This window comes from Plectropomus leopardus, chromosome 6 (assembly GCF_008729295.1).
Source record: "Plectropomus leopardus isolate mb chromosome 6, YSFRI_Pleo_2.0, whole genome shotgun sequence".
Taxonomy (NCBI): Eukaryota; Metazoa; Chordata; class Actinopteri; order Perciformes; family Serranidae; genus Plectropomus; species Plectropomus leopardus.
In genome coordinates this window covers 29223517-29247351 of record NC_056468.1, presented here as the reverse complement: position 1 = coordinate 29247351, position 23835 = coordinate 29223517, and the positions used below count along the sequence as shown (strand labels likewise).

General features: G+C 38.7%; 2 protein-coding genes across 2 annotated transcripts; both read right to left on the bottom strand.

The window, feature by feature from the left end:
- Nucleotides 1-197: 197 nt before the first annotated feature.
- On the bottom strand, nt 198-8844 carry mfsd10 (major facilitator superfamily domain containing 10). Its single transcript, XM_042488157.1, has 13 exons — nt 8759-8844; nt 6714-6898; nt 6111-6207; nt 5876-5979; nt 5533-5691; nt 4527-4718; nt 2496-2598; nt 2264-2375; nt 2074-2182; nt 1858-1948; nt 1124-1171; nt 937-1026; nt 198-731 (listed from the first exon to the last, which is right to left on the bottom strand). The coding sequence occupies exons 2-13, from the start codon at nt 6864-6866 to the stop codon at nt 628-630; spliced, it is 1362 nt and encodes a 453-aa protein (XP_042344091.1). The 5' UTR covers nt 6867-6898; nt 8759-8844; the 3' UTR covers nt 198-627.
- Nucleotides 8845-10492: 1648 nt separating this feature from the next.
- On the bottom strand, nt 10493-23792 carry LOC121944050 (zinc finger protein 462-like). The gene is made up of 11 exons (XM_042487720.1): nt 23546-23792; nt 23113-23178; nt 17906-23028; nt 17537-17826; nt 16732-16850; nt 15867-15998; nt 15466-15709; nt 15211-15353; nt 14894-15117; nt 12683-13823; nt 10493-11292 (listed from the first exon to the last, which is right to left on the bottom strand). The coding sequence occupies exons 2-11, from the start codon at nt 23120-23122 to the stop codon at nt 11144-11146; spliced, it is 7575 nt and encodes a 2524-aa protein (XP_042343654.1). The 5' UTR covers nt 23123-23178; nt 23546-23792; the 3' UTR covers nt 10493-11143.
- Nucleotides 23793-23835: the final 43 nt, after the last annotated feature.

The window sequence follows — 23835 nt, the reverse complement described above, 5'->3', positions numbered from 1 at the left end:
AATAATTGATTTGTGCTGACAGTATAAAGTAGCATCAAATGGAAATACAAAATGAAAGTACCTCAAAGTTGTATTTCAGTAGTTGTACATGGTTATTTTCCACCCCTGTGAAACAGGTTATTGAAAACATTTTGCACAATCTTTATGTAAGATGAAATAATTACTATCCAGAGACAGATGTTGACTTACTTGTTTATTGTTTTTTTTAATAACAAGAAAATAGAATATCCCCTTTTTTAAGTCAGCTAAAATAAAATGCTTCTGTTTAAAATATAAAATCTGAGTGACTGAAAATACTGCATTATAAAATAATGACTGAGCATAAATGTTACTTGTAACCCATACATTTCACAGTATGTACAGGTCTACACGTGCACGTTAAAAAGCATTATATCCACTCATGTATTATAACATCCCTCAGTTTTGGCGTGTGCATCGTCCTCTTGCATTATTCTGTCTCACGTGTTGATCCTTGGCAAACAGTGCAGAAAGTACACATCTCATTATATTTGTTCGTGTCAAAGACAGACGTCAATGCTTGTCTTCCCCGCAGATGTAAACATCATAACATTCATTTACGCTACAAAATTTCTCTGCAATCAGAGTCTCTGTCAAGTATTTGAGGCCCTACTCCTCCTTTATCCTCCTCGCTGTTCTCAGGAGAATCAGAGGGATAACGAAAGACGCTGATGTGAGGAGAAAACAGATCTGAGCTCCAGCTATCCAGTAAACTGTGAAGAAAACACAACCCTTTAAATGAGAACACTGCGAAGAGCATTTTTTTACATGAAAAATTATTTGTACACATTTTATAATATAAGTCAGCATGCCCAGTTTACATGCTCATGCATGTTCAGAACAGAATAAAATAGAATAAAAAATTGTAGACAAATTTCAGCAGTATTTAGACGCTTCACTGCTGTCTGTCTTCCTTACCAGAGGATGAAACAACTGGTCCCAGTGCTCTGGCCAGAGCGCCCAGACTACGCAGGATCCCCATCACTGTGCCCTTCTGATTGGCTGAGCCTGGGGTAACATTCACGGCAGATAATCAGCAACAGCGTGCACATTATAGAAAAAAACTAAATAGTTTCGATAAACATGAATTCATAAAGAGGCTCACCGTGGTCAGAAACAAGCGTCGACAGGCAAGGAACTACTACTGCAGCCGCTGTAACAAAAAATACATAAAATGTTACCACACGATACATTGCATTGAACACCAACAAATAAATGAATAATAATAATAACTTAAATTATAGAGCACCTTTAAAATCAGAGTTCACAAAGTGCTTTAACAAACAAAGCAAAGCAGAAATGGGATACATAGACAGCGATACAAAAACAGAAAGCCAAACAGTCCTGTTGAACTCAAGTGAGAAGAAACTTTGGCTGAGCTGAGATAACATTAAAACCAGAGGACAAATAATACAAGATGCAGACGCATAATTTTAATATAAAATAATACAAAGAAATAGACCCAAAACAACAACAGAAACAATAAAAGCAATCAAACCAGAAATAAAATGACATAAAACTGTTAAAACATTAATTAAAAAGGTAAAATAAATAAAAATAAATACAAGAATTTAAAAAAAAGAAATAAAAAAAAAAAAAACAGAAAATGTTAATCCTTAAGATGTAGATGTTTTCATGCCATGCATTGTCTGTTGATATGCTCCTGCTGCACACAAACTGTAATCAGTATAATTTTAACTCTTTTTAATCAATATTTCCTATCTGGACCTATATGCATTAAGTCATTGTTTATCCATAATACTTTTAGAAATAATTCTGCACACTTCTGGGAACAATTTAGGGTGTCTTAACTTAACATACAATATAAAATGAACTCACCGAATGAGTATAACGCCAAGCCGACGTAAAGCATCGGTATATTCCACGAGAGTCCGATGACAATGAACGCTGGGATTAAAGTTATGATTGCCTAAAACAAAAAGAAACATAGTTCAGTAAGTAAGTAAGTGTTGAGTGGTGCATCGTGTCTTTTCAACAGTATAAAGAGTATTTTATTATGAAGCTATTAGTCACGTAAACTGAAGGTGCTCCTACCACTTGAACAGCCATGACGTGCTGCCCAGGTTTGATCCTGCGAGCGTAGCCGCCCTGGATCAACGCCATTATCACACCAATGAAGAAGAACATCTTTCCCTGCTGCATACTAGTGAGAGAAAAAAAATGCTTGTAAAAATCACATGGTTGCAGCTCATGTCCTGTACACAGTTTTTCTTTGAGTTCACACCTTGTGAAGTGGAATCGTTGGTGAGTCAGGAAACTCAGCGTGAACTCCAGACCAGAGAACAGGAAGAGGTAGCAGAAATAAACCAAACCCAACGCCTGAAGCTTCTGCATTCCTGTTAAGACATTTCCACCTTCGGTCTATCAGTGTGCCGAAGTTTATTGCTGCTTTATAAATAGGTCAAATGGGTGTAAGCTTCTGCCTCACAGAGGAATCCAGTATGTGCAGTACTCACTCTCCTTTGGAGGTGGATCTTTTGTCCTGGTAACAGCTGAAAAATGGAACAATGATAGCGGGTTCAGGAGATCCCTGGAGTCCCCAAAACCTGAAGATGAGGCCTAGGATAACACAAGAAACATTATCATGATATGTCAAATAGAGTAACAGCGCAATCAGAAAAAAGTTATCAGCCAGTAAGAAAAACCAATTAACTTTGCCACTTATGTTAGAACCATAACCATGATGGGTCTTATTTTACCGGTTAGTGGGAGAGATGTTTTAATCATTCATCACTGTTTGATTGATGACTTGATGTGACTTTTATTTTATATGAGCTTGCATGCTGGATTTTTGGATGTGTTTTACGAAGTTTCAAGGTTCATTTTTTCATAATTTCTGAAGTTTTCATTATTTGACACATTCAAGGAAGGGTGAGATGCAGGGTTGAAAACTGTTAGCACTTTCATTTATTGATTTAACAGTAAAGTAAGAAATGAAATTATCGTTATTTGAAAAAAAAAAACAACCCATAAAGGCTTTGCTTATATCAATGCCAAATGCATTTTTTTCCTCAGTCAAAGCTCACAATAACAGCCTAGTAAAAGCCTATAGATAAATTAATTAAATTTCACGTTCGATTAAATTCCTAACGATCGATTAATAGATTGTCAGTTAATTTTTAACATCCATAGTCAACAGAGATTATTCGTCTGTTACACACACACATACTCACACTCACCATGTATAACCAGTTAAATGCCTGCACAGTACCTTTAATATTACATTGCTTGAAACTGAATTTATTATATGATGTAAATGTGCATTTTGCAAAAAAGAGTGACCCGATGTCCACGACCAGGGTCAGATTATACAACATTACCGATTAGCACTGTTTGAGAAAAAATCTTTGTGATATGTTTCATCCTAATTTATTGTGTAAAATATTAAAATATTAAGCTTTTTGTCTGCTGGGTCTCAAGAGCATAAACAAAAAATATATTAGAGGAGAATAAAATTAAATAGACTAGGACAATGCATACAGTTACTAATATGTGTACCTAGAGAGACTTTTTTTTTAAATAAATAATTGTGTTTTATGTTTTAAAGCCCCTACACGCCTGTAATCCACCCACACAGGTATTTTCACATATGTTACCTGGTAAGACTTCTTCTGTGCCGTGTGTATAGACCACACTTGATTGACAGCTTCCTCACTCTTCTCTTAGCCTAATAGCACTTGTTAGTGCAGGACAAAGTACGCTGTTATTGTTCTGAGCTCAAAGAGTTTAGCGACCTCAGGTAATTCTCGGCATAGCTCCACCCAGCTTAAGCCCGACAGGAGGTCTATTTACTAATAATTACTTCCTGGAGTCTTGTGAGGAAGTTTCTGCTCTTGGCTAAGAAGCACACTGGCACATTACCCAACATTAACGTGTTGTTTTAAACACAGTGTTGAATGAAACAATATGTTAATTAGGGAGCTTTAGAGTTGCCTACAGGTGGATTGTGTTACTTAAGGACAGAGCCAGACAAGCTGCTTTGTGTCCGCTCTTTATGCTAAGCTAACTGTCTGTTTCTTTACATTTACCACACAGACATGATGGTGGTATCATTTCACTTCATCTTAATCGCACGACATGCTGCACGAAAACATCTGCACCTTGAGTAGGGGCCCTGACACACCAAGCTGACGGGCAGCTGTCAGTCAACGTACGGTAAATATCCCTTTTGACACCTAGTTGTGTTTTCAAATGTGCTAACTAGCTGAGTAAAATCTTGTATTTGTCCTGTCGGTCTTTTGGTTTCTCTTTTTTAGTGAAAAATATAAACTCCCACCGCCTGCTGCTATAGAGTGGCGCAAAGCATATTTGCTAGATGGCTGTAGTCTTTGCGGTGGTTCGAGTGCAACTTTTGACCAAGACACGTGCCGAAAGGCAACACATCCGTCAGCGTTCGTCACCACAAGTTCTTTGATGTGGGTTTGGTCTCACTGGGTCTTTGAGCGGTTTGTGACTCAGTCGGCAGAGTGAATGTTTCCATAACCAACCTTGACATCCTTTGTGAGCGTCTCTGGCAGCATGACCCAAATGAAGAGCAGATCAGCGACACTGAAGGCCAAAGCGAGCAGAGCTGGAGTTTGGTAAAAGACATTTCCTGCTGTTCTGGAGCTGAGGGCAAAGTAGGCGCCCATCAGAGGGCCCACAGTGAAGCCCAAGGAGAAGGCGACGCCGATCATAGCCTGGCAGTGATAAAATTAAAGTGAGATTTCGTTATATTTGGGACATTTACCTGAAGGTCTTACAAAATGCATTCACTGGTTAACCCTTTGAAGCCTCAACATTTTTTAATATGGGAAGATGGCAATAAGCAACTTAAGAAATTAACCCAAAATTAACCAGAAATTTGTAAAAAAAAAAAAAAAAAAAAATAATAATAATAATACAAAAAACTTTTTTTAAAGAATCAAGAAAAAGAAAGTAAAACAAGCAGACAAACAAGGAAATTACCTGAAAATAAAAGTGCTTGAAAATTATAATTTTCTGTAACATAATTTAGAATATGCCGTTATGGTAATTATAAATAAAGTTACAATATTTTTTAATACAATAAGTTTCTTTCTCTAGACATTTTCCCTTGCTTTTTAAAAAAAATCTATATCTACTAATTTCTTGTTATTTATAATACATGTCTTACCAAGTTGCTAATTGCCTTTTTTAAACAATTATTAAGTAAGTATTTGAAAGAAATCAAATTAATTAAATACTTGTGAAAGGCATCTGAAAGCAGTACAAGAAAAGTGATGTTGATCCAGGTTTCTCAAGGTTAATCAGCAACATGTGCAACAAAGAAACGTGACGGTCTGAGCTTTGATAAAAAAATAAAATAAAAAATCTAGTCGAGCCCGATTTCACATATGAACCTCTAGCAAAAGATGAAGCATGGATCCAATCACATTATGGTGCTTTTAGATGCTATAGCTCAACAATACGTTCCCTGTCATGAATGTATTGCCCTCGACATGACATGAATTGTCAAAGAAAGTCTCTACCTACCATCCCTCGGTTCCGTGCTTTCGGGCAAGGCAAGTCCGCCACAATAGCAGTGCAGAGGCTGACGTTGCCCTTGCAAATGCCCCCAATTACTCGAAACAAAAGGAACGTGCTGAAGCTCCGGGAAACAGCCCAGACCGCATAGGAGGACATCAGCCCTAACTGGAACACAAGGCAGCCAATCAGACCAGAATGAATCAGTGCTGATGGTCAAAGCTGCATGGTTTGTTACACAAGTGGAGTACAAACTGTCCCAAGCGAATGACTCAATTGGCTCCCAATGTGAACGCATTCTGAGGTTTATATTGTAAAGTTATATGACGAAGAAGTGTGGCATTTTACTCACTGTAGTAAGAATGAGCAAGGGTCGTCTGCCATGGCGGTCTGACAGAGCGCCGGTGACAGGTGATGACAGGAACTGCAGCAGAGAAAACAGCGACCCGATCAGACCTAAAAGGCAAGTCAAGGAGCACAAAACTGAATGCAATTTCTTTGCATGTTTAAAATCTTAATCATTCATAGTGTTATGAAATGTAGAGCTCCACATAAACTACACTGAATCTGAAATCAATCCAATTTACCTCCAAACAGGACGCTGTTGTATTTCTTTTCCATGGGGATCCCGACGACTTCCCTGAACCAGTCCACAACACTCTGCAGAGACTGATACACGCCATCCTGTCCAACGAGACGAAACGCAGAAACATCAGACAGAGGAAATACAAGCACTAGTGAGAGAGGAGGACCACTCAGCGTGAGTCAGCACACACACACACACACACACACACACACACACAGTCACAGCTCATGACCGCAGAGTTAGTTATGGTCTTTATGGGACATATTCTTCACACAAAGCCTCCTTTGTACAACAGGGCATCAGAACCTGCACATCGTCTGACCAAAACATACCAATTAAAATCCTTTTTCTAACCACAGTAAAACTGGTTTCTGCAGTTAGAGACCATAAACACTGGTTCCACTGGCAAATTGTTGAGGTAACGGAGCTCAAGTCTGAAAGCAGTATTTTCCAAACCAGTCTGGTGATACAAACTGGTAAAAATATTGTGATGAGTGGTAAATATTTCTCTTAATTTTACAGGCAAACAAGTGTAACTTATATGTGGAAATAAGGCTATTTGAACCATCTTTCTTTTAAAGATGTATTTATAAACAAAACTAACCCCTGTTTGTGCATAATGGTCCAAAATCGAAGGCAGCAGAGGCAGAATCAGTGTAAATCCCAGCAGGTCCAACAGCAGAGTGATAAACACAATGTTGATGACCTTGGACGAGAAGGAGCCTCCATCCTCTGCAGATTTGTTTACGTCTGACATTCCTCCGACTGTATACGATGCCTCTTCTGTTCCTGTTGGTGAGTAAAAACACATAACAGTGTATATTAGAAGAAGACAGGTACAAGTAAACAATTTGAGAAGCACCACAGTTATAACAAACAGCTTAAAGGGACAGTTCACCCCAAAATCAAAAATACATATTTTTTCCTCTTACCTACTGTGCTATTCATTAATCTAGTTTGTTTTGGTGTGAGTTGTCGAGTGTTGGGGATATCGGCCGCAGAGATGTCTGCCTTCCCTCCAATACAGTGGAACAACATGGCACTTTTCATGTTCTGCTCAAAGCAATATAAGCTGCGGGTGTAATCCGGTGGAAAGAAAAAAGTTCCTACGTGAAACTGCTGACAACAAGGTCTGTGGATTATCTTGAGTAACCAAGTCATGATTTCTGGAAAGAGACATTGCTGTTGAGTTTGTCAAAACTTTTGTTTGTTTTCTTGGCACTTTGAGTGCCATCTAGTTCCATTATATTAGAGAGAAGGCAGACATCTCTACGGCCGATATCACAAACACTCAGCAACTTACACCTAAACAAACTAGACTGATAAATAGCACTACAGGTGAGAGGAAAATATGTATTATTGATTTCAGACTGAACTGTCTCGTTAATTTTTCCTTGAGAGATCCTGTTAAGAAAAATGTTATTTGGAACCAGTTACAGAGAATTCAGACAGATATTAGAGTCTAGCTAGTATTTGTACATTTCCTCAAAAACCAATCCTAAATTCCAACTCGCCCTCCTTTAACTTATTATTGGAAATTATTCTCCGTGTTGAATTTCATGCTGGGTTGTAGACAGATTTTGACATGTGTGCAAGTTCATCGGCTTGCTACACACCGCAAATTATACTTCTAACTATTTGGAATCAACTGGAAGTGTCTCAACTATAACATGTCTCAATTTTCTCTGTAACTAGTACCACATTTTATAACTTTTCAAATGAAACTTCCTATATTTTACAGTGAGGCTACATGTTATTTACTCTCTAGAAAACTAGAGACCTGGATCTCCAATATAGCTCATTTTCTTTTGTCCAGTGATCCATGATATACGTGTGCAACCAACATACATGATGCACATAGATAAAGCACTTTATGTCATAATACAGTTTACATTGCTACTGTTAATGCACTTTTGTCCTCTTTATGAAATGATGTATTGTTTTTTTTCTTTCTTTCCATTATCTATTAGCTGCCAAAGGACTACAGATGTATATATACAGTCCTGCTAATTCTGGCATATTTACATTTGTATTTTATACTGATGTTAATTAGTATGTTGTGTCTCTTTTAACTAAACATTAAACACACACACAAAAAAAAGTAAAACATTAATACAGAGAATTAATAATCAGTAGATTAAAAACACTAACAGCGTGAGTAGTTAAATCCCATGTGTGTCAGAGCACAAAAAATGAAAGTTATTGATATTAGCACATGTTTTATGTAATCAAATAGATTAGATGTTTACAAAGGTAGGCCAGTGAAGCTGCAATCAACTACGCTCTCCTTTAACAACGTCTTACACATAGTTTTTACAATAAGTCATCAGGAAAGACAGAAAAAAAACTGAAGGAGGAAGAAGGAAACAAAACTGTAAATGCTTGACCAGTCAATATGAAATCCTCAATTTATCGCTCTGACATGCAAACATGTTTGACTGTTATTAGACCAAAAACTGTCGCTATATTAAATAATAAATCACATTTATAAAAAGGGGCTGTATGGTATCGATCCAATGAGACTGACCAGTATATCTATATCAGCATCACCTCCTCTTTTACACTGTATCTAACCAAGCGAAGATACCTTTTTTAACACCGTTTACAGACTCGCAGCATGAATCACAACCGATCACATAGAAAACTTACCCGTCTTACGCAGGTCTACCTCCTGTCTCACTCATCGGTCCATTATTATAAGTCCACACCAGGAAGCGGTGTCCTCTTACATTTGGATGACAGGAATGTGTCGTAACCATAGACCACGGTGCTGCCTTCAAATGCTTCCTCAAAGCTCGTATTTCCGCGGTCTTCACGTTGGCTCCACACTCTTTCTGGGTTTATTGCCCCCATTTGTGACCTCAGCTTTGAGTCAGTTTGACCGCAAAAAGCACTGCCTTTCCACACCAGGAATGAATGTTTTTCCCCCCTTTAAATGTATTTTGTGTTCCCATATCTGTAATCTGTACAGAACTGTTAATTATTTCCCCGTTGCGAACACGAACGCAACTCCAAATACTATGCAGCTGTGCTAAATTAACATTAGCCCGTTAGCCTGCGGAAATATTAAATACAAACACTGATGTCGCCACAAGAAGTCCTTTTAACGTTTCGGGTAGATGACAGATATCTGTAAAATCATAAAAAAAAATATATTTAAATATACAACCTAACAACAGAGAACAGGTAAAACTGATTTTTTAAAACCAAATGTTAGGAATGTGATCAAATCAAGGGTAACTTTTAGTTAACCCAATGTTACGAGCTCACATTCATTTAACGACCTTACCCTGAAATAGTAATTAAATAGCAAAAATATTAGTTTTATCAACATCATAATAGTGGGAATATTTTGAAAAAGCCAATTAAAAACCCTTTAACGTCCTACTCAACCGTTTGGGGAGTGACCAGAGACATGTAACTAGTTAGTTATTAAATCACAAAATAAATGTAATTCGCATCAGTTACAGTTACTGAGAAAAACATATATAATTAAATGAGTTATTTATCAAAATGTTGGTAATTATAAAAAGTATTTTCTTTTTTCTCCTTTTTATTGTTTCTTTTTCATCAATGTCTTTATAGAATTTGTAAATGAACTATAAATTAAGTTATAATAAATTAACTTATGATCATTCATTGTTGTGAAATGATACATTTTATCCATTTTATATATTTACATACACACACAGAGAATCTTTATAAAATAAAAAAAGTTCAATATTCACTGTTGCTAATATATATTTAATGTCATTTCATTAAATATTGAATTTAAAAATTGAATTTATTGATTTTTTTTTTTAACCATTTCTGAGATGCATTCAAAGCACTGTAATGGTAAACATATAGAATACAAACATGGAAATAATACTAGTACAAGTAACAAATTGATATATGTTGGTATACTAACATATTACAAGCATTATAACAGTAAATTATGATAATTTTAATATTTTTCCAGTTTTACCATTACCATGAACATTCACCTTAACTGTTTGTTAGAGGCTTATGTTAAAAAAAAAAACTATGGGGTCTGTTAAAAAACAAACAAACAAACAAACAAATGAAAAACACTGAGTTTCAGAGTTCAAGGTACCCCTCTTAAAATCCATGCCAGTCTCTTGCCAAAATTGTGCCTAAATCCGGAGGATTATTTAGCCCCCTCTCAGACAAGCTCTGCTGACATGGTTTGTACACATGGATGCCTTAGGTTGTCAAGTTTCAGAAGATACAAATACTTTTGGTATAGGTTTGTAATGAGCACGCCACAGCCTCTTAGAGACAGTAATGTCATTATTTTGTTGCCAGGTGGAGCCAGCGCTTGTGTTAACCCTTGGTGGCATCCGATGACCGTGACACAGCAAAAGACACATCAGGTACGGCCATAACACATTCAGTTTATTAACAACAAAAGTACATTATATCGTGTGACAAAGCAGTTAGAAAGTAAACAGAATTTTTTTTTACATGGAATACCAAAAACAAAATACTGTCATTTTAGTACCGTTAAAAATGACTCAGTGGCTCACTGGCAAGGTACCCAACATGTGTTCAGATACCCAACAACACTTATATGCAGCAGAAGCATTTACACAACCTGTGGTACTGAGGTTTGTTCTGGTATTGAAAACAGATGTTATGAAACAAGTTTACATGTAATAATTATAGTTCACAGTGATTTTTTCATATTTTACAGTACTGGCGATTAATATCTCTCTTCACATAAACTGAACACGCTATTAGTGTAATTTACAAAAAAAAAAATCTAAATAACATCTTTACAGCCAGCCTCTTGGCTCTGTGTTTTATACTGAATTGCACAAATGAAATCCTACACGTAGTTGTACCATAAAAACGTTTTTATTAGAAAAGGTTTAAAATGTACAAAACATAAAAAATTAATTTGTAACCAGTTTTCTCAGAAATACACTGTACGGCAAGAGAATAAAGGACGGTTTATAAAAACAAAATCTAGATACACATAAAAAAAGAACAGTGGGATCCTTTGCCTCCGTCTATAACACAGAATAATCGTTATATTCCATGTCTCATGATGTGACGCTTCAGTTCAAAGCTGTTCAGGAGACTTCGTCCACACAACTCACAGGTAAATGGTTTCTCCTCCGCAGGTGCTTCACAGAGGACTTCAGCAGCGCCATCTGTGACTGTGACTGTGAGTGTACCTGGAATACAAAGACAAAAGAACTTAAGCTGGTGTCAGCTGCAGTTTCCCCAAACCTAACTAGGGCTACAATCTCAGCAATTAATCATTAATCTATAAAATGTCAAAACAGTGAAAAATCCCCATTACAATTTACAGGACGCTGTGATGACATCTTCAAACTGCTTGTTGTTGGTGTTTAATTGCAAAATCCCCAAACAGATTAAAGCAGAAAATCTCAACATTTGAAAACACTGGACCTTGCAAATGTTTAATTTTTTTGCTTAGAAGCTTGAATGACTTATTTTAAAAATGACCAAAAAAGGGTTTCGAGATCAAGTTTGTTCACCCATACTGTACTTCATACTTTCGACATATTTTAGTTGTGTAGATTCCAGTAAAATCCAATTAGCTGACGTTAGAAGTTAATAGCCAAATCCCTTAGACGGTATCCGTTTTTAAGAATTTGAAGGACTTGTATTCCCTAAAGTCATGGCCAGAGGGTGTCCACTTTATGAAATTATTAATACTTTGACTGTCAATGCATTTGGCTCGTACCCTTATGTAGGAATGCAGTCTACTGTTTATTATGTCTGGACACATTATAAAAAGGATAAATACCACACAAGATCAGTTTCATAACACGTCAGTTAATAACATGGTAGCCAGGGTGATGAAGGGAGCAAATGTGGTAAAATTGCTGCGTTTGTGGGCAGTTGATGCTTGCTGAAGCATACTGCTTTGAGCAGGTGAAGATTAGTCAAGTGACACAAAAAATAATCTGCTCTATTTTAAAAATCCAGCATTCAGAAATTTTTGAAGAAGCCATCTTGAAATTATGATTTCTTCATTTTGCTTTTTTTAAATTTTATTTTTACATTTTGTTTGTTCATGAGTAGTTGAGAACATATTAGATTGATTAATAAATCAACAGTTAAAATAATTGTTATTTGGAGCCCTATTGTTGATGCTGTAAAATATTGACATAATTTAAATCAATGCTAAACTCTGTTAACAGATATCTGTACGTGCATGCAGAATCTGGAGGAAACAGTATCAGCAATCTTGGAAACCATGGGCTATCGCCTGGCAAAGACTGTGCTTTTACAAGCTTTTTTCCTGATTTATCTGCATTCATTTGCAGATATATTTGAACAGATTGGCTGAAATGTTGTCTGGACTTGTTTCAAGTTGCTAATTGAACCATATACAATGAGAGGTGCAAGCAAGAGGAGGTCTTCGTCCAGATATCCTCTGGCTACACCGGCTCTTCTGAAATACTGGCTCGTGCCCCCAGAGGCTTTATCATAGCTAGATAATAGCCAGTGGAATTTAAGATTGTATCAACGCAGACTTGTGTCAAGACATAGTTTGATGTGTTAGTCTTCACTGTGATCAATTTAGTTTCTCACCTTTGGGCACATGTGGATTATCAACTTCCTTAATCTCGTCACTCTCCTCATGTTTCTGATTTGTGTATCGGTTCTCATCGTCTTCAGTAATCACCTCATCTTCTTTGTCCTGATTTTGCTCAACAGGATCGTTCTCATCTTCTTTGCAGCGATCAAGAGGCTGCATTTCTTCTTTGAGATATTCATTCTCAAGTACTGGCATTTCTCCATAAGGGTCTCTTACCTCCTCACTGTATTGGTCCTGTTCCATTTTGCAGTTTGTTACTGAAAAACTTTCCTCATGGCTTATCTTCAGTTCTGCACACTTCAGCGGAGGAGAAAGCAAAGGCCTTTGAACCGTTACACTTAACTGAGCCATTCTGTTATTTGCCTGCACCTGATTTTTCTTTTCAAGGGCCGAGATTGCCTCTGTATTAGTTTGATTTTTTGGTTTGTGGGCCAAAGGGATGCTGCCTTTTGCATCCAGCAACATCATCTCATTTTGAACATTATCTCCAACCTCAGTCTTAATGTTCTTTTCTGTTCTAACCGTTCTATCATCCTTCTTGTGTGTCTTGCTGATGCTGCCATCCTCATCCAGCAGCAGGATATGGCGCAGTATATTGTCTTCTACCTTAGCCTCAATGTCCAACGTTCTTTGCTGAAGCACCTTATTATGCATCTTATGGACCTGTGATTTTTCTGTTGTTTCCTCTTCTTGTTCTGTGAACGTTGTGCTGCCGTCCTCACTACCTCTGCGTTTGGGTTCGGCTGGCGAAAACACAACTGCTTGTTCTTGTGGATCTTGCTCACGGTTCTCTTGAACATCAGTGTTTGGTTTTGCATCATGAAACTGAAGGTCTAACACAGAGCTCCTGGCAGGGCTCTCTTCATCTTTGCCCTCCAGCTCTTGCTCCTGACATTCTTCCTCAGTCTGAAGTGTAATTTTTTCCCTCGTGCTATTTTCTACCAGGTTCTTAGTTTGTGTCTCATGAACTTCATAACAGTCAGTAACAGAGTCCTCTGTTTCTGCATCCTCACTGTCATTGTTTTGGTGCCCCAAGTTAGACGAAGGTTCCTCTTCCTCTTCAGGCATCTTATCAACCTTCGCTTGAAGCTGATCAAGGCTGACCTGACCCACAAGCTCATGATTCCTCACAACCTGCAAACAAAACAAAAAATATGTGTTTCAATTGGAGAAACCAAAGTTTAAATTCAGTTTCTTGCCCATAGTTCCCAGTGTACCACTCCCCTGCCCTGATGGTAGCACTTTCCCAATGAACCAGAAACTTTTGGGGGAAATTTGCAGAGCTGACTGTAGCTCATTGAAACCATCAGATATTAGAATGTTGATGTCGGTGTTATTGGAATTAAACGCAAAGTTATTTTATGTTGTTAACGTCCGTACTTGCAAAAATAAAAAATGAGTCAAAGAAAGTTCCAGTGTTCCCAATAAACCCACCAGATCCTTAAAAGCCACATTTCCACCAAGCGCTTTCAGTATAGTTCCCGTAGAACTGAAACGTAACCCACATAGATGTGTACCTTATCCTTCAATCTGTTAAGTGTTTTCACCGCAGTCAATACTCGTATGTGGGCAGGGTTGTTACCACTAATAGCTGCGTCACAGCTCTGTCGAGCTCTCGCAAAGGAACATCTGCACCTCACTTTCTGCTCATGTAACAGGGTTGCACGCTGGCTCTTTAGAAACTAGCAGCCTGGACTGTTTACAGCCTGTTGCACTCCATGGAATATTTTAAAGTAGCAGTTCAGTGGTTTAACAGATAGTTTGTGTATTGAGTTCTTGTCAGCAAGATTGATGATTCTCTCTTGATCACTGAACAGACTCTAGTGTCTCTAGCGCCACGTTTTGGTATTGGATCAGTGTGTGAGGTGCTTCAACACGGGGGTAATAAAAAAGCTGGACTGATGGAGTGGTTCTGTTGGTACCATCCACAACTTTTGACAATGCAAAAATAATAGCTCAAATGTAAAACGAACTGAACTGAACTAAACCGGACTGCTCGGTGGAAACAAGGCTGAAGTATTCAGGGAATAATTTTATTTTACTGTAATGCATTATCACACAGGTTTGTGAAAATGAGAAACAAAAAAGGGTCTCTGATTCCTTTTACTTTTCTTTCCAATGCACTGAATGCAGTTAGTGTATAATTCCTTCAGACACGAAGGAATTCCAGTGATGCATTGAGAGGTTTTGCAACAAATCCTCACCTGATGCTTATCACTCAGGTGTGCCTCCAAATCGCTCAGCTGAGTGCAGTCGAAGTAGCAAAGCCGACACTTGTAGGGTTTGATGTCATCGTGCTTCCTCATGTGCAAACGTAGGTTTTCATCACTTCCGCAAGTGAAGGTGCACTTGTGACAGCGGAAGACAATGCCTCGAAGGTATCGTGACAGCTTCGAACGACGCACTTCTATTGGCACAACACGTTCCTCTGAAAACAAAAGAAACAAAAACAATTGCGGATTGTGACAGATGAAGATATAAGTAGGTGGGACCATCAAATTCTATCCAACATTTGACCTACCGCGATGCAAGACGATGTGATCGATCAAGTTATTCTTGTTCTTGGTCTGGTAGAGGCAGAAAGGGCAGCGGAGATCTTTATGATGAGTAGGTTCTGACTGGCAAGTAGAGTGACCCCTCTCTATGTGCATTTCCAGGGTTTTCCTAAAAAAGCAAGAGAAAAAAGTGACAAGTACATTAAACAAAATACATTACAGTAGTTGTCGAAAACAGCTCCTTTTCAATTAAAAAAATACTAATGGTGGTTGTGACTTACCTTGAAGCAGTGAAAAATTCGCAGTCCTTACACTTGAGGAACTTCTTTCCATGCCGATTTAGGTAGTGTCTTCGTATACTAGACAGATGCTCAGTGTTGAAATTGCAGAACTCACAGTGAAGAAGAATGTCATCAGGAAACTTTGAGTCTTGCCCATTTGTTTTAGATGTGGCGTCAGCCTGTGCCATTAAGTTATAGTGGCTCAGCTGCCTCTGCACATTCGGGGGCTCCGAGTACAGCGAATCTGTCAAACAAAATAAATCACAGACACTGTATAGCAACTAATGCAAAAGAACATGTCTTTTTTTATTATATATATATATATATATATATATATATATATATATATATATATATATATTGAGAGATATGATATAAGAAGCAAAAGAGGGATAACTTGCTTTCCGTAATTTCAGGTTCTTCATCAAGTTCAGTCCAATTTGTCGATTCCTCTGATGAATGATAGGACTCCTCGTCGGCTGTCTGAATGCTCTCATCTTGCTGGTCAGTCTCAGCATAATCCGTAATCTCATCTGGGTATTCAGCAGCGGTACAAACATGATGAAAAATGAAAAAAAATTTTGAAAATGAAAAAATGAAAGACAGATAAATTTGCAATATCACAATTTCAATGCTATACAATCTGTAGTAAAGGTGATTATGAGCACATGGGCTGCACTATTTGGTAAATGAAAAAGATTTAGGTGCAAAATTGATGGTATCATTTTTTGACCAGAGAATTTATAGTACCAAAAAACGTCTCCTTTTTATCTTGTGCACTGGCATTTTTACCAAATTAAAAAAACCAATCAGATTGGGACTAGTTAGCTTGACAGAAGTGGCTATTAAAAAATATGCCTGACAGCCCATAGTTAACAATATTTGGCTGGATGTCACTGTTTGTAAACCATCCAGATAAGGCACTGAATGATATGAACATTTAGTGTGAGGTTAATTCTGGCTAAAATAATCACAGTTCACAACATTATCATGATCATAATAAAAATATGCATAAAAATCTTAAATTGGCACTAAAACATAGTCAAATCACTTAAACTTAAAGTTTGTAAAGAAATCTGTTTTTATTGCGTGGTCATTTTGGAGGATATAGTTTGTGGTGTTTTTGATTGTAAGGTGAAGTGTTTATACTATTTAGTCTACCATCATTGATAGAAATATTGTGGAGAGTGTATTTAAGACACCTGTTAGAGCTTATTTTAAAAACATCACGTATGCCAACATTGCTGCGTTATACAGGCTACTCACCCTTATGTGATTTCATAAAATGACTCCTCCAGAGGCCCATGACGGTCGTCCGATAGGAACACAAACTACACAGGAAGGGCTTTAAAGTTCCACTTTTGAAAATGACAAAGTTTTTGATGCTGTTGAGATTAAGAAAAAAATCAGTTTTTATTATTATCACAGTTAGCTCATCTATAACTAAATTCATGTTAAGGTTTCTGGACAAAAAAGAATATCAAATTAATGTAGGTTTCATTTAAGACCTGAATATGTATGTGATTTAAAAGAAACTTTGATAGTCTAAATCATTATTTCATATATGTAAGTGTACGGCCACAGAAAGTATAAACTTTAAATCTGTGGCTTTTGTTTTGAATGGCTTGTATTGTAAAGGACAGAATTAAAGGTATACTACGCGGGATTGTCGATTATGGTTTGTAAACACAATCACCAGCAAAAGTGAAAGTAAAAACCAACCCCAGATTTACACTTGATGGAGTTTTGTCTTGCTATTTTTGCATTTCTTTTTATCTGTGCCATCCCTCAGATGCCTGTTACTTATGGTCTGTTACTTGGTGCTACCTTTTTACAAAGCAAACTCACCTGAGCACTGTGGGGGTGCATGCCCAGAAACCTCCTTAACACAGAAAATAAGAAAACTTGGGCAGAGGGGTGAGTCTCTGCAGGAAAAATTAATTGCCGCACATTTCTAGTGGGTCATAAGTGATGATTTAGAGGGATTTTTACATCAATATATGCTGACTGACTCGTCATTCTTTATTTTGGCCCCAATACCTAACTCCAAATCACAAATGTTGCTTCTTACTTGCGTCCTTTTGCTGAGGTAGGCAGAATGTCCCGCGTCTTCTTGATGGCCGCCATGGCTGCATGGCTGCGCTCATGTGAACGCAAACCTTTCAGCGACATGAAAGTCCGCTTACACTGCTTGCAAGTGTGATTCTCTCTGCTTGGTTCCAGCTCTGGTTGCTCCCGGTCGGTGGGTGCTGAGGGTGATGGCAGAGGACTTGGTGGGAAAGTGAAGGTCTCTGCTGGTGGCACATTCCTCTGGCCCGAGTCCTGCACAGTTTCTACGGTGAGAACTTCATCTTGCTTGAACTGAAAATTAAACACATCAACAGTCAGTGTAGCTAATGGATCACGAGTTTAAATGACCATATTGGCAGAGTCAACTTACTTCGATGGATTTGGGCTCTGGTGTTGTCGTGTCAAGTGAAGCTGTTGTTTTCGCAGCCTTCGCCCTCTCTCTGTGGCAATCCAGGTGATACCACAGCTTTCTAATCCCATTCATTTGTTTGCTGCAGTGGATGCACCTGTAAAGACCTGTACTACCCTTTTTCTTTCCTTGTGATATTACAGTGAAGTCCAATATGCAATCTGAGCTATGAAACGTACTGTAGTGGGCAACAAGCAGCTGAGATGAGTTAAACGTCAACTCTGGACACTTCTTACATTTCATGTCACTTTCCTTAGATTCAGCTTCTGTCAGTTTTCTGATCCTGCGTTTATTGTACTTCTCGAGCAGGTTGTGGATGGTAGGTGGATCCAATTTGTGAGACTTTTTGTAATGACTATGCAGGTATCTTCTGAAGAATCCTTTGTAGATACACAAGTGGCACTTGTATACAGTCGTCTTGTTCTGTACTGACAGTGTGTTGGACTGATGTGTTTCAGAAGCTCCCATCTGGTGACTGATGCTGGTTTCCGTGCTACTCACTGCCTCCAATGCAGAGCCCTGAGAGTCTTGATCAGGCTGTTTTTCAGTTTCATGGTCAGCTGAATGTTCAGAGGCTGATACGTAAGCCTGATTGTGGTCCCTCTCATAGTGGATTTTCAGCTTTTTCATGGATGCATAAATGAGAGGACAAATTTTACACATGTATCCTCTTTCATTAGAACCTTTTCCAATTGAACATCTCACCATGTTGGCCACAAGTATTTCCTGTGTTTGAAGTTCATCTGCTCTGGCGATGACTTCTGGATGCCTCATTTGGCAGTGAGTAAGCGTGCCATGGTAGCTTGCATTCACATAGGGACAACGTGGACACCTGAAGACTAATTTTTTGTTTGCATCTGTTGTTGTGCTAGATTCACAAGCCCCGTGTGTGTTTTCTGGATGCTGAGTTGAAGGGGGGTCAGGAGATGCTGGTGCTGGCTTCTCATGGGCCTGCTTGTACACTGGTGCATAGTGCTTTAAGAAGCTGTCCCTTCCGTGTTTCTTAATATAATGGCTTCCTAGTCGTATTTTGGTGAAATAGGAAGCGGGACATAAGCTGCACGTGTATACACAATCCTTAACCATTGAATCAGGTGCATTCTTGTGGTGGACACGCACATGGCGATCGAGCCCAATTTTTGTGCTGCACTGATAAGTGCAGAGCTGGCATTTCACCACCGCATATATTTTCTTCTTTAAAAAGGAAGCTTGCGGTACTGATCCCCGATTGCTTTGGGTCTTAAATTGTGTTATTTTACTCACAGCCGATGGTTCAGGCTCCGCTTTCACTGTGCTTCGAACTGTTTTTCCAACAGTTGTAAAATGCTCCCTCTTGCTGTGCCTGTTCAGCTTCTCTATCGTTGCACACATTTTTGGGCAGGTTTTACACATGTAACCACGCAATCTCAAAGTGACACCAGAACCTTTACTTTTCACACAGCTACCCCAGTAGTATGACTTTCCTTTATCCACGAAATGACTGTCCGCCCTGGATGCGAGGTCAGGATGCTTCATCTGGCAGTGAGTGAGAACTCCTTGATAACTGGTATTCACATAAGTACAATGTGGACATTTAAAGACATGCATGCGTGATCCAATATGCTCTTGCGGTTTATCTGAATTTTCAGTTACAGCTTCACGATGTTTCATTCCACAGTGAGTACTGAGACCGCGGAGACTATTAAAACTTGCAGGGCAGTAAGGGCACCAGATATATGTGGAAGATGCTGTTTCTTCAGGAGGTGAATCAAGTGACTCAAAATCAAGAGGCACTTGGTAGGATTCGAAAGACCCAGGTATGTCACTGTATTCTTCCAGCTGCCGATTTGCAGTTGATCTCTTGCTGGTGACCACATCCAGGACTGAGCCGTCTTCTTTCACAGACCACGGATGAACAGCACGGTAGTGGCGTGTGAGGCCTGACCTTGAGCTACCTTTAAATGAACATGCTCTGCATGAATATGTCTTGATTTCAATTTGTCCGGGTCTTTTAGATAGTAAGCTGCCATCAGTGCCATCACTACCACTATTATCATCATTTTGCTTTATTTTGGGTTTCTTCTTTTTAGGGAGATGAATTTCCGGACCAACATACAACCGAGTATTCACGTAGTCCAGGCTTGGTGTACGTCCTTGGTGCTGTTCCTGGTAATGTTTATAGACTGCTGCTGCTTTTTTGTGAGAGAAAACGCACATGTCACAGTGGTACCCTGTCTGTAAACTTCCTTGTTTGAAACATATTCTTAAAACATCTGCGACTGAGTGACTTTCTTCGTGGACTTTCCATAGATGCCTCCTCAAAAGATACACATGTTGAGTGCTGTATGAACATCTAGAGCACTTAAGGGTCCTCTGTGTTTCTGAGGCTGTCACTGAAGGTGGAGCTGAGACAAAGAGGGATTTACCAAGCTTCTTTGTTTTTTTCTTTTTCTTTTTCTTTTCTTTTCTCTCTCGGGGTGTATGATTGGCTTCTTGGTTTGCAGTTTTTTCCCAGCATTTCTGCGTCTTTTCAAGAACAATAGAGGTATACAGGTGGACTTGTTCAACCGTAACCCCAAATCCACGATGCTTTTTGATGTAATGCTTCATAACCAATTCCAAAGAACCATGTCTATAGTTGCAAAAGTGGCAGAAAAACTTATTGTCATCGCCCTTATTCATAAGAGGGAGAGGAAGACGCGTAGAAAAGGATAACTCCTTCACTTGAGATTTGGATTTTTCAATTTCATCATGCACCAAAGCTGTATGTGCAATAATAGATTCCTTGCTGGAATGAAGGCCTGGGTGAACTTTGTTTTGATGGTTCGCTACTCCTTTTGCAGATGGATTTGCAAAGTTGCACTTTTGGCAGTAAAACAAGCATTCTGGACGTGCGTAAGCATTCAATTCCTTCAGCGAAGAATCTGCTGCTTCATCCTCTTCATGTCCTTTTTCACTAGATACCTCAACTTTATTACTTGTTTGAGAAGCAGACGATGTAGAATTTGCTAAGGCCTTAGCTTCACGTTGAAGTTTCTTTTTTTGCACTTTGGCACTGTACAAAAGGATCTCTTCAGTACCTGTTAGTGCATGCAGAGAATGTTTTGCGTTATGATGACCAATAACGCTTCTAATGTTGGTACTTGAATAACTGCAAAATTGGCAGTAAAACAATTTATCTGGTGAACTGCTCGATATACTGTACTTTCCAACGGGTGTTTCCCTACTATGTTTGGTCGGTGGCTTTGTCCCTTCATTTCTGTCCTCTGCAGATTCCGCTTTCTTAGTTTTGGGAAACTCTGAATGTGTCTCAGAAGCTTCTGATGTGCACGTATGCTTTGACAGCTCAGCTTTGTCTTTTGTTTTCTTGGAAGAATCTGAGATTTTGCTTTCAAGTGCAGATTTTTCCGTTATAGTCACAGAGTTTAAAGACTTATGTGGTGTCATCTGTGATGCTGTATGTGATGTGACACAAACTGACTGTTTGATTTTGTCTATTGTGACTGCCTCACCTGGGTGGCTTTTTTGGTAGTGGACATGCATAACAACAACTGACTTATGACTAAACTTGCAACTGTTGCAATGATACAAGGATGCGTCTGCTCCCGTGGAGGTGGGATGTTGGGCCAAGGGTGCATTTTTGACATCCTTACGTGGTGTGCAGCCACTCTCAGCAGAAATCTCAATTTGTCTTTCTGATCCCTCCTGGCTTCCAGTTGTCATATATCTGCAGTACATCAAGGCATTATCCATTTTATGTTTTGGGTGGTTTTCCTTGTAATGGTTTTCCAAAGCCTTCAGTACGTTGGTAGTAAATTGACATACAAAACACTTGTAAACCAAATGCAGTTCACTCGATTGCTTCGTGAATATATTTGGGGCCTCTGGATGATTCTCAGCATAATGTCTCTTGACACCAGCTACACCTATAAACTCAATTGGACAGTGTAGGCAGCGAAAGGTAGCACTTACATCATTTGGATCCTGAATGTAAGCAGCATTATATCGTATGTAAGGGTGGTCGTGCTCATAATGAGTAGACACACGCCTGATGCCTAAATCACTGTAGTCACAGTGCTTACAAAAATACACCTTTGAGCTTTCCATGTCTCCATTGACAAGATGCAGCTTCTTTTCTCCTTCATCCTCACTAACTTCAAATGCAAACTGTGAATTGCTTGATGACAATTGTTGTTTACTTTCATTTGTCATCTCTGGTAGCTTTGTCTCTTCTTTGTCCGACTTTGCTTTTTTAACTGGAGGGCCATTTGAGCTTTCAGTGTTGGTCCTCTTGCCACCGTTGTCAGAAACTGTTTCTCTGAATAGTTCCTTGGGCTTTGGTGTTCTTGAGTCGGTATTTAAAATGTGATCATTTAGCAAAAACTTATGAGAAACACTGGTGATATCAATCATGGACTTCGCAGTAACTTTAAACACGCCACTGCTGTTTGGGTGGGAGCTTGAGGGAGATTCTTGCAAAAATAAGGTCCCTTTGGTGCTATCTAGGAGCTTTTGGCTATCAGCTAACTTCACTGGGGGTTTGCTATTTGATCCAGATGATGCCACAAAGTACTTGGTAATGGTTTGCAATGGCCTCTTGTATGTCTTCAGATCCTTAGATGAATTAGGTGTGCACTTAGTCTTTGAGGTAGGTGTAACTGAAATAACGATGGGAATCTCTTTTGCTCCAGCAGCTTCACTGTGCTGCTCTGTTGAAATGACAGGAGTGTTATTGTCCGGGTTTTCAGCAGTGATTATTTTTCCTAATACGCTCTGATCTTCTGATTTTTTCTGACATTGTTTCTCATGGATGCTTAAATCGTCCGGACCACAAGCTTTAAAATTGCAGTGCTTGCATTCATAATCATCTGCGTTGTTGCTGTGGTTGTCAGTGTTGGCTCTGAAAGTGCCAGTGCATTTTAAACCAGCTTCTCTGAGAGCAGCGTCTACATCAAAGTCATGCACCTTGTTGAGGTGTTCAAAAAGGTAGACCTTGGATTTGAAAAGCAGTGCACAGCAGCTACACTGTAAAGACTTGACTGGTGATTCTTTTGTAATAACTTGACTCTGTGTAATGGGGCCAGAGGTGGAAAGGCTCATTGAATCTGAGGGAGTAAAAAAAGAATAATTTCAAATACTTATTTTAAATTCATGCAATATATTTTTAGAAAATCAACTGTAATAAATACCTTCTTGCATCTTGCATCCCTCTCTAAATCCAGAGCTTTACATTTGATGACACAGCAGTAATAAATCTAGAGGATGGAGAGTATTTATTACTGCATTGTATATTGTGCAAAACCAACAACATGTATTTGATCACTACTTTATCATCGTGAAAGTTTAGTGCATTACCGAGGATTTCAACGGGAATTTTAAAAACAGCGTACAAGGTACACTGCGCTTCTAAAGCACGAAAAGGAAAATCAATTGATCGGCATTACAACAATAGCAGTAGAAACAACTTAGGACATCGGTATGTTCAACAGGAAGGAGTCGTAAATCGAGTGCAGCCCCTCTGGAGACAAAACTAACGCGAAGTCTACCAAAAACACGATCGAGCGATAAAGTCGATAAACGCAACTTACTAAAATACACAATGCATGCAAATGATATACTCACGTATGTCGACAAAACTAGGAATGAGGCTTATGATGCCGTGTTTTGAAGCGCTGATATTGATAACGTGAGGAGGACACAAGTTTCCGCCATTTTTCCCGCGAGTACAACTCTCTCTGGCTTGTGCTTCCGCTCCAGCAACAAACACATCAATGGATTTTACTTCACTTCCCGTGACCTGTAAAATAAAATTAATAATCAGAGCTGTGCACAAAAAAGACGCCCCATTTTATTGAATGCCCTTGAAAAACGCAAATGAATAATGAAACATAAATTAATTTACGTCCTATGAA